This window comes from Ascaphus truei, chromosome 19 (assembly GCF_040206685.1).
Source record: "Ascaphus truei isolate aAscTru1 chromosome 19, aAscTru1.hap1, whole genome shotgun sequence".
NCBI lineage: Eukaryota > Metazoa > Chordata > Amphibia > Anura > Ascaphidae > Ascaphus > Ascaphus truei.
Window position 1 is genome coordinate 7,779,435 of NC_134501.1, and position 13,787 is coordinate 7,793,221.

At 43.4% G+C, this 13,787-nt stretch overlaps 1 protein-coding gene across 2 annotated transcripts in view; it reads left to right on the forward strand.

Moving 5' to 3' along the window:
- Window positions 1-3,929, forward strand: part of SLC7A5 (solute carrier family 7 member 5) — a 33,336-nt gene extending 29,407 nt beyond the window's left edge. For both annotated transcript variants that reach the window (XM_075576428.1, XM_075576429.1), the window contains one exon: window positions 273-3,929. In XM_075576428.1, coding sequence (XP_075432543.1) covers window positions 273-322 — 50 coding nt within the window. In that variant the 3' untranslated portion in view covers window positions 323-3,929. The remainder of the gene's footprint in view (window positions 1-272) is intronic.
- Window positions 3,930-13,787: the final 9,858 nt, after the last annotated feature.

The following is a 13,787-nucleotide window of genomic DNA, read 5'->3' on the forward strand; positions in this document are numbered from 1 at the left end:
GTACTGACCTCTGAAGTGGGAGATTCTGGTTTAAGACCTGGTGCCTGCTTGTGTGACCCAGAGAGAGACCGTTCCTATCCCCAGGATAAATAAAACAATATTGCACGTTATTAAAGCTGCAGTTCATTGTGCCTTCATATTACACAACACAGCGCCGCGTGTGTGCCGGCAGTGCCGCGCCGAATTCCTATGTGTGCATCGTCACCAGAGTATTTTCTTTCTTTTTCTCCCGTGACATTGATCTGTCGCATCCTTCCTGCCTTTATCCACAGATTCTACGACCGTGCTGTTCCAGAAGTTGATGGAGGTTGTACCTCAGTAGTCCTAAGCGCCAGCAAAGCGCTGTCTATCGGAAAACGCACACAGAAAAACGGTATTTTGCAACGGACTTAAAAAAAGTTTAAAACATTTAAAAGGCTCCTTTTTTTCCAACTGCAACCCAATTCTTCAGGGCGCAGCTTTCACGTGTTGTCGAACACCGGCATCGGGCCCGGGGGTCTCACACACCCTGCGAAATAGGTGCGAGGTCCCAGCCAGGTCCTGGGACATGCCCCCCCCCCTCCCCGACACTTCCAATCATTCGAGGAACATCATTCCTGCCCGTGTGAGCGGGGCCGCGGCCTGAGGCGGTCGTGTCCTGCTCTCTGTCTGTACAAACTCTGCGCTAGAAACTAGTTACCTCAGTTTTCAGATGTGTTTTTCTGGTTCGAAAGAAGAAGGCGTCGTCACGTTGAAACACTCCACAATCCAGAACATTCAGCACCATCGGGACGGGGGGGGGGGGGGGAGGGGAGGAGGGGCGTCTAACTCATTGTAAGGAAAGCAGGACTGCTGGCACGTTGACTAATGGTCCCATATGCAACTTGACACTTGAACCACTGAACCGGCGGCCGACCGGACCTAAAACCAGCAAGTTCTTCCCCACTATGTGTAGAAACTGACAAATGAATACACTGCCTACAGGAGCCCAGATGTGCTCTTCCTTACGCTGTTCCCGTGTTCCCCTTTTAGGAAGGTTTGCAGGAGATATCTGAAATCTGCTGTTAGTACTTAATGCTCCAAACTCTCCAGTGCTACAATGTTTACTGCTGATTGCAACAGTTTCTGCTACTCTGGTCTCGATAGGTGAGAACAATGACACGTTCACCATACAGTTTGGACATGGGATGGCCAACGCCAATCCTCAAGGACCACCACGAACAGGGCATATTTGCAGGATATCCCTGCTTCAGCACAGGTGGCTCGTTCATAATGACTGAACCACCTGTGCTGAAGCAGGGATATCCTTAAAACCTGACCTGTTGATGGCCCTTGAGGACTGGAGTCTGGCTCACCCCTGAATTAAACTCCTATTGTCACTGTGCTGTTCCTGCCACTCTCCGAAAGAACGGGTTTTCTGCACAGGGTAAAAAGAATATCACAAATAAACCCCCTACATGTGTTTACACAGAGATCAGCACGCGCACAGAGATCAGCACGCACACAGAGATCAGCACACGCACAGCGTCAGTAGGACCTCCAGCCAGGAAATATTACTGCGGTTCTATAGGGCTTTCACCCAGGTTGGATACTGCCGTGTCTTTTTTTTATTTCCCAGAGCTCACTGCAGTTCTAACAATGGCTACTATCTCCTACTGTAGGGACATCTATCTATCTATATATATATATATATAGGTAGCAGAAAATAGCCGTGTCAGTCCAGTTGCGATAGTGCAGAATAAATTTATGTCATAGGACAAGCTTTCGAGAGTTATCCTCTCTTCTTCAGGTCAAGCAATACTGATCAGTATTGCTCGACCTGAAGAAGAGAGGATAACTCTCGAAAGCTTGTCCTATGACATAAATTTTTAGTCCAATAAAAAAGGTATCACCTAATACTGAAGAACTCATTTATTCTGCACTATATATATATATATATATATATAGCTATGCTGCATTTCTTTTTTTACAAACACATGGTCTGATTTTTAAAACATCTGTCATGTTACATCACCTGAAATACCAGGGTTATCCTAATATGAAAAGAGGTCATTCTTTCAGTGTTAGAAGCTAATATTTTTTTTTTATATATATATACACATGTAAAGAAAAAAGACAAAAAAAAAGAAAACCCCTTGATACTGCAGTAAATGTTTAGATGTTTGTAATGTGCTTGCTGTTATATATTTTACATACTAATTTAAGTTTGTATTTCTTGTATTTGCCGGACCGTAGGTTTTATTTTATTTATTCCTGTGACTATGTTTTTATTTTTTTTAGTATGAAAAAGGGTTTCTGGGGTGCTATTTTGTTGCAGGGTGTGGTGTTTATTCTCTAACGCTGGCGTTGCCAACTCCAGTCCTCAAAGGCCACCAACAGGTCGGCTTTCCAGGGTATCCCTGCTTCAGCACAGGTGGCTCAATCAGTGGCTCAGACAAAGACTGAGCCACCCGTGCTGAAGCAGGGATATCCAGGGACTTGAGGGGGGACTTGAGGACTGGATTTGGCCTCCCCTGCATTAAAGCATTCATTTGTAACAGAAATTGCTCTTTAGTGCATAGATCCCTGTGTGTTTGCAATTGCTATTGTTCAGATTATTGTTATCCTTTGTTATGTTACAGTGTCTCCGCTGATGCGCTATGCGATGTTATGGGTTGGCATTGTAGTCCTTGGATATTGAACGGATTGTAATATTAAATGATTACCAACCTGTTTGATCAGGTTGCATGTTTACCACAGTGACAGTAGTACTGATTGACACATCGGGGGGGGGGGGTATACTGTAAACATATTGATCAATTGAATCTCACAGTCACGTAAGGCTGAGATTATACCAAGAGCTGCAGGGCGGCGGCGCTATTCTGTGACGTCGCCCAGCAGCGTCTTGGTTATACCGGGGAGGTGTGGCGGAGGCGTGGCGGTGAGTGGTTCACCCACATTGGCTTAACCGCTCACGTGACGCGGCCATCGCAAGAGAAAAACAAATTTGGATGTCTCTTCCCCAGCCGTCCGCTTTGCAGTACAGCGCGCCGCGACCGCCGCCAGCGGTATGAGCACTTTAATATGCTACTTGCTTTGGCGCTGTGCAGTGCTGCTACACGCGATGCCGCGCGCGTTTTTAGGTATATTCACAGCCTTAGTCTTGGCAACCAAACTGATCTACTCCTTTTCCGAACCTTCCGAGTCTCATACATACTTGAACCCCAGATTTCCTGGGAGAAGCACTTGTTACGTTGAACTATTTTTTAATGTGGTTCGTCTTCAATTTCATGAGCAGTCTTGGCCAAAGGTGCCTTCAATTCAAATACTTTTTTTGTACCTGAACATAAGGCATTTTAGGATATTTTGCCAATTCCATGTAACCTCTTTTCTAAGGGTTTATGCGGCTTTGCGACTCACGTTAGCACCTGAACGAGGTTGCGGAAATTTGAGAGGGCACAAATCTTTGCTTTAGGAATTGGGGCTAATCGCAGACGTTATTGGGCACAGTCCAGCAGCTTTTTGTTTTATGCACATTCAGCCAAACCAGTCGTTTCTCCAACTCCTAGAAAGTCCTTTGGATGTAGGCTATTTGTGGATGCTGGGGGACACACGGCATCATTTCTTTATTTGAAAGAAGAAGAAGAAACAAGAATCTTTTCTAATTACAAGGTCCAAATTTCATGGCTTGCGACTTTTGCTTGGACGAAGAAATTGGAGTATTGATGTATATGTTTGTTTTATAATGTGGTAATAGAGAAACTGAAGGCTGGTAAAAATGCCAATGTAAGATATTCTGTACTCATCCTACCCGTTAGGAACAGTATTAACCTTGTGCGTTGTTGAGCGTTTAAAAGCTACATTTGAGGCCTCTGCAGTATATTTGTGTAAAGTAGGTGAACGTTTTGCTTAATCTTGATTTGCTGTTGTGTTTTTTTTTCCCCCTAAATAAAGTTGATCACTAACATGAAGTACCCTTTGCTGTCTGTTCACTGGGACCGTGCTGTTAGATTCCTGTTGTCACAGCAGCGTCATCGTATGACCATGAAGAAGAAGCGTTGTGTTGCACAAGGAAATATGTTTGCAGCTCAACAACACGGGCGGACCTTCTCACCATGTTACTCCTTAGCTGCTGATAACCTCACCACTAAGTCGTAGGGTGATGCTATTGTTATAGGTGCTAAGAGATATTTGAAAATGCAATTTTAGAAGATACAGTAAGACATACATCTCATTTTTAAGTATGTCTTAAATAAGCACAGAGAAAATTTGTAATGTGTTCAAGATTAGTCACATAACCCTTTGAGAGGGGCCAGTATCTGAGTCAGCTATTCCAATTGACATTGTGCAGAAATCTCTGGCTTGTAGCACTCTGAACAATGATTTGGATTCTGTTGCGCTCTGCTTAATATGCAATCTGGACATCTGATGCTAAGGGGTGACCGTAACATTTGAATGTTATTAAAGATGCAAGCTGCATATGACAGACATAGGACAGTGCTATGAATGGCTCATCTGATTAGCAGTGAACTCTTTATAAAAGGTACATTGTCCTCGTGATGTAGACATACAGTACATACCTCTTGCATGGTAGAAGCCATGCGCGGTGTATTCAGTTATACATTGCCGTGCGCGGAATGCAGATACACACTGCCTTGTCTATAACACAGATATAGGTTGTTTTGTATATGACACGTACATTATGGATAACCTTTCGTCATAAATCAGACCTCCTATGTCCTTTATTTATTTGGTGGCTCTTCTCTGCACTTTCTCTAGTTCCATAATGTCTTTTTAGTGGAGCAGTGCCCAAAACTGTACTCCATATTCATGGTGTGTTCTTCCTAAGGATTTACACTTACACAATTATGGCGTTTTCCCTTCCATTTTGTATCCCTTTTTTTTTTTTGCCACGATAATGTCCTACTAGCCTTTGTAGCAAAGCAAAATAATGGGGTGCTCAAGGGGAAAATTAATAAAGAAAAATAATATACACTCTATATATATATATATATATATATATATATATATATATATATATATATATATATATATATATATATATGCGCTGGAACTGCCTGATGAGATAAGGCTTAAGGTTTAAATTCCACCAATCTAATTTTGTATGCAAAAAAATAAGTAAATGTAGCAGCAAATCAACATTCAAAAAGTAAATGTATTACTTGCATAGTTGTAAATGCCGACGTTTCCACACACACAATAGGTCTTCCTCATGGGCGTCTTTTCAACCACTGCCTGACATTGAGCTCTATTGCTAAGCCTTGTAATAAATCCTTCTCCATCAAGGATTGACCTAATCTCAACGCCTACATTAATGCCGATCGAACCCCGATACCCATTATCGGAGCTTTGTGAAATCCCCCCTTAGTGCCGAGCTAACATCATTGCAGTAAAAAAACTCTTGACCCCGCATTTTTAGATGGATTACCGCTCTAATAGAGACAAGGGAGCTGGGTATCTCTGCCTGCCACACCCAATGATCATTTGCACCCATGAGAATGTTTAAAAACTACATTTATCCACGCAGTTTTGTTTCTCTGGATGAGGAGCTGTGGGGTATTGGAGACCAGCAGATCTATAAAGACATACTCTGTATCATTATATAGTAAAGCACAGGCAGTCCTCGGTTATCCGACACAATGCGTTACTCAAAATGGCGTTGTAAAGCGAAACGTTGTAAAGCGAAACACGTTTTCCCATAGGAACACTGTTTAAATGAAAGGTTCCGTTCCTGAAGGCATTTTTAACACTAAAATACACCAAATATTTTATGCAGGCAATAAGATATGCAGCACACACATTATTATATAGTGTATATACTGTATTATATATATATAATATAACATAATAAATAATATATTATATAGTATAATATAATATATAGTATAATATTATATATATACGCTCTTACGATGCTTTGCAACATTGTTTATGTGAATGTGTATATATATATACACACATACACCACGTTGCAAAGCGTCGTAAGTGCGTTGGATAAGCCATTTTGGCGTTGTAAAAATGAACATAGGATGCATTGCACAGCGTTGGATAAGCCATTCGTTGTAAAGCGAAGCGTTGTAAAACGAGGACTGCCTGTACATTCATTTCGGATAGGAATTACTCCTGTAATATGAAATGAATCTTTAACCCCTTTAGAGATGGGTATGCACTTTATGGCCCCTTCCCTAAAATACGGTGAAGTTGTCCACGTTTCGTCAGGGAAGATTTAAGCCCTATTGAAATCTAACAGCCATGTAACTAGGATTTACAACTCAAGCCCATCGGTAAACCAGCCACAAAAGTACGTCCATAGTTGCTACACGAGGAATACAAGCAGTCCTCGTTTTACAACGAATGGCTTATCCAACGCTAAGCAATGCATACCTATGTTCATTTTTACAACGCCAAAACGGCTTATCCAACGCTCTTACGACGCTTTGCAATGCTGTTTCTGTGTATGTGTGTATATATTACACATACACATAAACAACGTTGCAAAGCGTCGTAAGAGCGTATATATATATATTATATTATACTATATAATATATTATGTATTATGTTATATTATATATATAATACGGAATATACACTATATAATTTATGTGTGTGCTGCATATCTTATTGCCTGCATAAAATATTTTAGTGTTAAAAATGCCTTCAGGAACGGAACCTTTCATTTAAACAGTGTTCCTATGGGAAAATGTGTTTCGCTTTACAACGTTTCGCTATCCAACGCCGTTTTGAGTAACGCATTGTGTCGGATAACCGAGGACTGCCTGTATGAGCCATTAGCAGTAATCGAGAAGACATCCATAAACCTCAACTGCCCTTTTAAGTTACAATATTTTGTATCATTGCTGCAAAAGGGTTAAAAAGAAACCCTCTCCCGTGGTGTGTAGGGTGATGCGGGAGTCTTTGCTTGTTTTACTTATAGCTGGGTCCCCTTCTCGCCCCTCTCTGGGACAGACCGGAGTCACACGTTGCTTTGCTCATTGTTCCACACGCTGCAGAGGGAAGTAAACACACAGCAAAGCTCCCGGCGCAGCAGCAAAGCATCCTGTGCGTTGGAAGCTCGCTTCCCGGGACACTGGGGGTTTCGCCGGTTAAGATGTTTCCTGCTGAGATTTTCAGGATATCAATGGATGGACACCGGCTGACCTGCCTTAGGCCGCGCTCATAGTCCCGGCGACGTCACACTGCGGTCGCTGAAAAAATCTAATTGAATTGACTTCCAGTGATCACGCCATCACGTCGCTCCTACTGTAAGCGCACGCAATGGATTCAATACATTTTTTTTGACGCGACGTCGCCGGGACTATAAGCGCGGCCTTACCCTGTATGCTACATTATAACGAAACCTACACCGCCTCTTCTATAAAGTGGTCAAGTAAATGTCACCACTTGCTACACACTGTGTTGCCAAGCCCCCCGGCGGTGAAAGGATAAAGAAGCCCGGCTGCCTTCTCCTGTTCCGAACAACGCTACCAACTCCGACCACTTGCCCTGTCCAATTATCACTTTGCCTGAGATCCTCACGCCTTTCCCGTGGAGTGTTTTCTCCGGCCTAGAACATTTAGCTATGGCCATCCCGCTGCTGCCAAGTTGCTGCGGCCGTTTTGCCGCTGGACACTTTGCCCACCTGGACAGTTCTCTGGGACATTACGCCAATGCCATTTTCCCGCGTCCCGCATGCGAGCCGGGGGTAATGCAGGGGGAGCCCTTAAAGGAATGTTAACCCCTAACTCTTTATACCGCTATACATTCCTTCCTTGCAGAAATCCTAACCGCTAACTCTAATATTCCGGTGATAAAGGGCGACCGCTGTATATTGTCCCACAGCGGCTAAACGCCCGCGGCTAACTGGCAGTAGCAAAACAGCCCCAGTGACTTGTCCCATTCCGTGTTTTCTGTTGCGTGGTAGCAGGAGGCAGCGCAGGAATCTGAGACATGGCAATGGGCAACGCCGCATCACCAACATCACTCCATGTCATCATGAGGCTTGGATCCAGTCCTGGTTTTCTTATGCAGATCCCAATCAGTGGCGGATTTCACATTTTCCTTACCATAGGCCCTTCACCCGGGCCACCTCCTCCTTCGCGCCGCCCTCCTCCATCAGCATCGCTGCGGCAAATTACGGCGCAATGTCACACGACGATGTATTTCCATGGCAACGTGACATCGCAGTGTCATTATACGCGGCGACTGACGGAGGGCGGCGCGAAGGAGAAGGTAAGAGAACTTCACAGAGGTCCCACGCTCTCCCCCCCCCGCAATCAGTGAGGAAGGGAGCAGGGGCCTCTGTATGCCACCCCCAAATTTTGCCGCCCCAGACTCGGGCCTAATGGGAAATCTGCCCCTGATCCTAATGCCTTCTAATCTCAAATGTACGTTTCTGTGGAATTTGGGGACTTGCAGAACCAGGTCTCCTAATGACTTGAAGATAAGTTGTCCCTACTGCACGATCAGTGGGAGATCGTGAGCCAAGGTCTCTGCCAGGTCCTCTGCTCTATGACAACTTCTGGGCATTGTGTCACCCAATGGGACAGACGGCTGGCATTATTGCACCTTTGTGTATGTGTATTGCTATGTCATCCAGAGCCCAGAGAAGATACAAGTCCGGCCTTTGTCTCCATGTTATCATGTTGAGCCATACCAACATACAACTTGGATTTACATTTAGCATCCCAACAAATTGAATAAACCCAGCAATATGAGGCTGAACGGAGTCTGTTGTAAGACAATTGGATATAATTGGAGCGTATTTTTCCATGTAAACTGTGAAGCAAGTATGGGGAGGGAGGGACTTGTTACTGCAACTCCCCAACCCACCAGCCACTCGGAAGCTGCTTCTTCATCCGTTCATGTCACATGCATGAATGCCAGTTATTCCTGGCTATACAGAATAACCCACAGCCTTTAATCTGCTTCACAATGCGTGCCCTTTAGGCAGAGAACATGTAATTGCCCCCAGTTTTCGAGTTAAGGAGACATGGCGCTTACACTTTGCAGAGACTGGAAGATAATAAATTGCAGTCAGCGAAAGCAATTAGAGAGAAACAGTCTTGTAGGGAACGCAGAGTCATGGAGCCATGTGGGCGTCACGTTTAATTGCAAACAAGCGCTTTATGTCTGTTACAGCCGCAAGAATCAGGGGGCGGGGTAACATTACGAAATACTGGCTTAATGTGCTGTAATTGGGGAAGAATCTACAAAAACAGGAAAAGAACAGACTTGCTCATTACGAAACGGACATTCCTGGAAAGAGACCCCGAGTGATCCAGAAAGGAGGCATCGATTTGTCACCCACCCCTTCACTGCCAGAGGGGACGCAGGACCCCCCGGGGTCTGCAGGGATTAATGGCAGCGTCTTTAATTACTTATTGGATTTGAGTTTTTGGCGTAGTACTTATTCCAGAGATGTCAACCTCTTGGGACTGAAATCAGTGACATGTGGGGGCTGTGGGCAATAAAATGGCCTATTAATGAAAGGGTACTCGGCTTTGGTTATCAGTTATGAAGTCTACGGATCAATAATGCTTAAAATCAATGAGACTGACTCCGAATTAACAGGAGTCTGGCCCCCCATGGGGTAATCCGTCCATTAGACAGTGAAGGATTTCCAGGTATAGTGAGAGACCTGGCTGATACATAACGGAATAGGAAAGGGTTAAATCATGATTTGTTATTGGCACTTTTATAGCTGTATATTTGTAAGTATTGACAATGTCGGCTGAGCTTGCCATAGATTGCGGATTTGATCTAAGGAAATTTAGAGCCAATGAAACAAGAATAGTAAATAACAGTTCCACGTGTGAGCTCATTCACATGTCTCAGCCAGGTCTGCAACCCTGCCCTTCCCCATTATCTCTCAGCCTACACTGCTTCCACTACAACCACGGATTCTGGATAATGACTTGCAATTTGAGCTTCTTGTCCATTTTACCACGGACCCTTATAAGATTATGCCTGCCGCATTACACAGCTTTTCAGCAGAACCTGAGAAGGAGCAGGAGCAGCTCAGTGAGTAAAGACTCTGACTCTGGCACTGAGTTTGAAGCAGGGGACCCTGGTTTAATTCCCAGTGTCGGCTCCTTGTGACCTTGGGCAAGTCACTGTATCTCCCTGTGCCTCTGGCACCAAAAACATAGATTGTAAGCTCCACGGGGGAGGGACGTGTGCCTGCAAAATGTCTCTGTAAAGCGCTTCGTAAAACTAGCAGCGCTATACAAGAACATGCTAATAGCTAATTATTGAGTACAGAGCCAGTAGCAATAATGTATTAATAACAGAACACCAACAGATGTGCAAAAAGTATTTTGTATTGAAAGAAGCCATCACATTGTGTAGTGGTCACAGGAAAATGTACCTTATGATCTAGTAAGCCGTACACGGTATTGGTACAATGAAAATATAGATTGTAAGCTCTTCGGGGCAGGAACTCCTTTTCCTAATGTCACCTTTATATCTGAAGCGCTTATTACCATTATGTGTTATATTATTATTATTATATCACATCTATTACTGCTGTGAAGCACTGTACATGGCTGGCGCTCTATAAATAAAGACATACATACATGCATACACATACGTACATACATACATACATACACACACACATACGTACATACATACATACATACACACATACATACATACATACACACATACATACATACATATACATACGTACATACATACATACACATACGTACATACATGCATACATGCATACATGCATACATACATACATATACGTACATACATACATACATACACACACACACATACATACACATACATACGTACATACATACATATACGTACATACATACGTACATACATACATACATACATACATACATACATACATACATACATACATACACACACATACATACGTACAAACTTACATACACACATACATACATACATACATACATACTTACATACTGTACATATATTCAAGGGATAAACTATAATACACAAGTAGTCACAACAAGACCAGTATTATAGGGAGATGTGAATTGGTACCTCCATTGGTTACATGTTTAGCATTTAAACACATAACACATAACATTCCTCGTCATTCCCCTATACGTTGTCGGTAGGTCGCGGTTGCAGGTCTGGGCTGGACGTCTTCCCGACATTCCTACACGCGCTCTAGCATTGTTTTCTTGGTGAGTAGCGCGTAGGAGAAAGTTTGATAGAAATAAATGACCACTCACTCACTTTCCCTTCACCAGTGGCCTTCTCCTCCGCATGGCCCCACCGTACCAGCTCACTTTCCCTTCACTAGTGGCCTTCTCCTCCGCATGGCCCCACCATACCAGCTCACATGAATGAAACGTCTCTGGGCCGTTCTGCATATACTGTGAAGACGTCTTCTTGGTGATGGAGAAAATATAAACGCCATTCATCTGACAGAGAAGACGTCTTCACGGCATTGAATAGGGGGGCTTACTGTCTAAGGTTTCATTGTGAGTTGGGTTATACGGTAGCCATATTGGTCCAGTTAAATACACAACAGGCCGTGTATCAGCGCATCTGTTACTATGACACCTTTGAATGGACTAACTACATTGTATATAGACAAGCTTTCATGAGACAGACGTGTTGGCGTATCAGTGACTATATGGAGAGGACCTGGGTTAGCTCTCAATGCTCCTGATACAAAATCCAACTGATTTGTTGAAATATTTCCCTCTGTAGAATATAGCAGGGAAATAGCCAGACTGGGTGTGTCGAGCGGTCCTTGTCTTCTGTCATTTTACAGGTTATAGAACACAATATGTAATAAACTTGAAACCAGTTAGAACATGGCCATTGAGACAGCCAGGTGTCCTAACAATAGCGGCTTACTTTTTAGCCCTGAGAATGTACCCTGCGGAAATATCTTTTCTTACCTGCTCTCAGTTAAGCTCTTAATTCCCAATCTTTTCACATCTCCATCTTCCAGTTGCCAAACGATTCCCCCTTTTCTGCCCTGAATTATAGCAGGAGGGACGAGGTTTAGACACGAAGAGACAGATTTAATAAACAGTTCTAAGTCTTAGCACACGGGGAAGGGCTTTCAAGTAAATGTGTGTTCAGGCATTCTTAGCGTTTGTCTCATGGAGAGTTGACACAGTAAACCTATGAGCTTTCAAAAGCTCTGAACACTACCATTTTATCTAGGAAGAACCCTACAGTTTTCCTAAAAAGGTGTCACACCCTCCAATGACTTTCTCCGGAACTTTGAACTACAAGAGGAAGAGAGAAAAAAAGGGGGTTATTATAGTGGGAATAAGCCCCTGGGAAATAAACAGTGACACACAAGCTATACATTGTTGTAATGTGCCAGAGGACACATCGGAATTCCAGGCCGCTGTGTGATATAACTGATTACATGCCATTGGTTTATTATATTTTGGGGAGCAAGATGTAAGTGATAATGTGCAGAGCTGTGCATGTTTTGCCGATGTGCTGTACCTCTATGCTTCACAAACCCTTTTCCCTACATTTCCTGACACATACTCCGCTTGTACATGGAGACAATCTCCCTAAGTGATAGTCTTAGAACAGGGGGGCTCAACTCCAGTCCTCAAGACCTCCCAACAGGTCAGGTTTTCAGGATACCATGCTTCGGCACAGGTGGCTCAATCACAGACTCAGTCGAAGATTCAGCCTCTGATTAAGCCACCTGTGCTGAAGCTGTGACTGATTGAGCCACCTGTGCTGAAGCAGGGACATCCTGAAAACCTGTCTTGTTGCAGGGGTCTTGATAACTGGAGTTGAGCACCCCAGTCTTAGAAGATGGATCTTGGCTGACAGCGTGAAGTTAGCCTCTGCCTTTGATTCCTGATTGCTTTGAAGTGCACTTCTTGCATTCTCTTTGGGAAGTAAATACAATGCCCCTCCTTTAATGCTGGGTTACACGTGGACAGTTAGGGTTACTTAACAAAACTCAAAGATCCAGAAAAAAGGTTAACAGAAGGGCAGACAGGTTGAATGAGACCCCCCCCCCCCCAAACAGTCAGTGTTTATACCACTCACCCCCAACTAGTCACTAACGGGGAATAAATACAGCACCGGTGTCGAAAACAACAAAATATGCTATTTGACCAAATAAAGTGCATGATGTAGCATGTATGTGGCGTCTTCACTGTAAGGCTGCGGAAAATAGAGAAGCAAGGGGAGCGCAGATCAGCAAAGACCAAATGACAATATAAAAATATATATATTCAATTATGAACAATATATTTCGAATGCAGTTGGGAGTTGGTATTAATAAAATTGTTAATGAACTTGAGTGAGTGTATAATTTCAAGATGGTCTAATGAGATAAATATGTAGATAATTATATGAATAACTACAAGTACTCACACGGGCCTGTGTGAGCAAAAGCCTCTCGGGGCTAAACTCTGCAGATGGTATTATCATGCAGTCCACGTCTTCCCTTTCACTGCAGGTGGATTCACAGGTCCTCAGAGTGTTCAATCACCCCCAAAGTAGGAAAGAGGAATCAGAGACACAAATCAGTGTGAATACTAATAACAGCTATAGAGAGAATGTTGAATAGTCTCCCTGGGGACAATGGATAAAGTGTATGGGATACAACACATACTCACACGGGCGAGTGTGAGTAAAAACCCATAAGGTTACGCCTAAGATTGAATAGAGCACAATGAGGTGTAAGCAGCATCAAAGAGGCTTCACAAGGTTTCAGTATCAGCAGAGTGGGACACCCCAGGTTTTAATATGTCAGTGAATAATGTTATAATAAAAAGTCAACACAACTATGGTGCATTGTGTACTTTATTTGTTAGAAT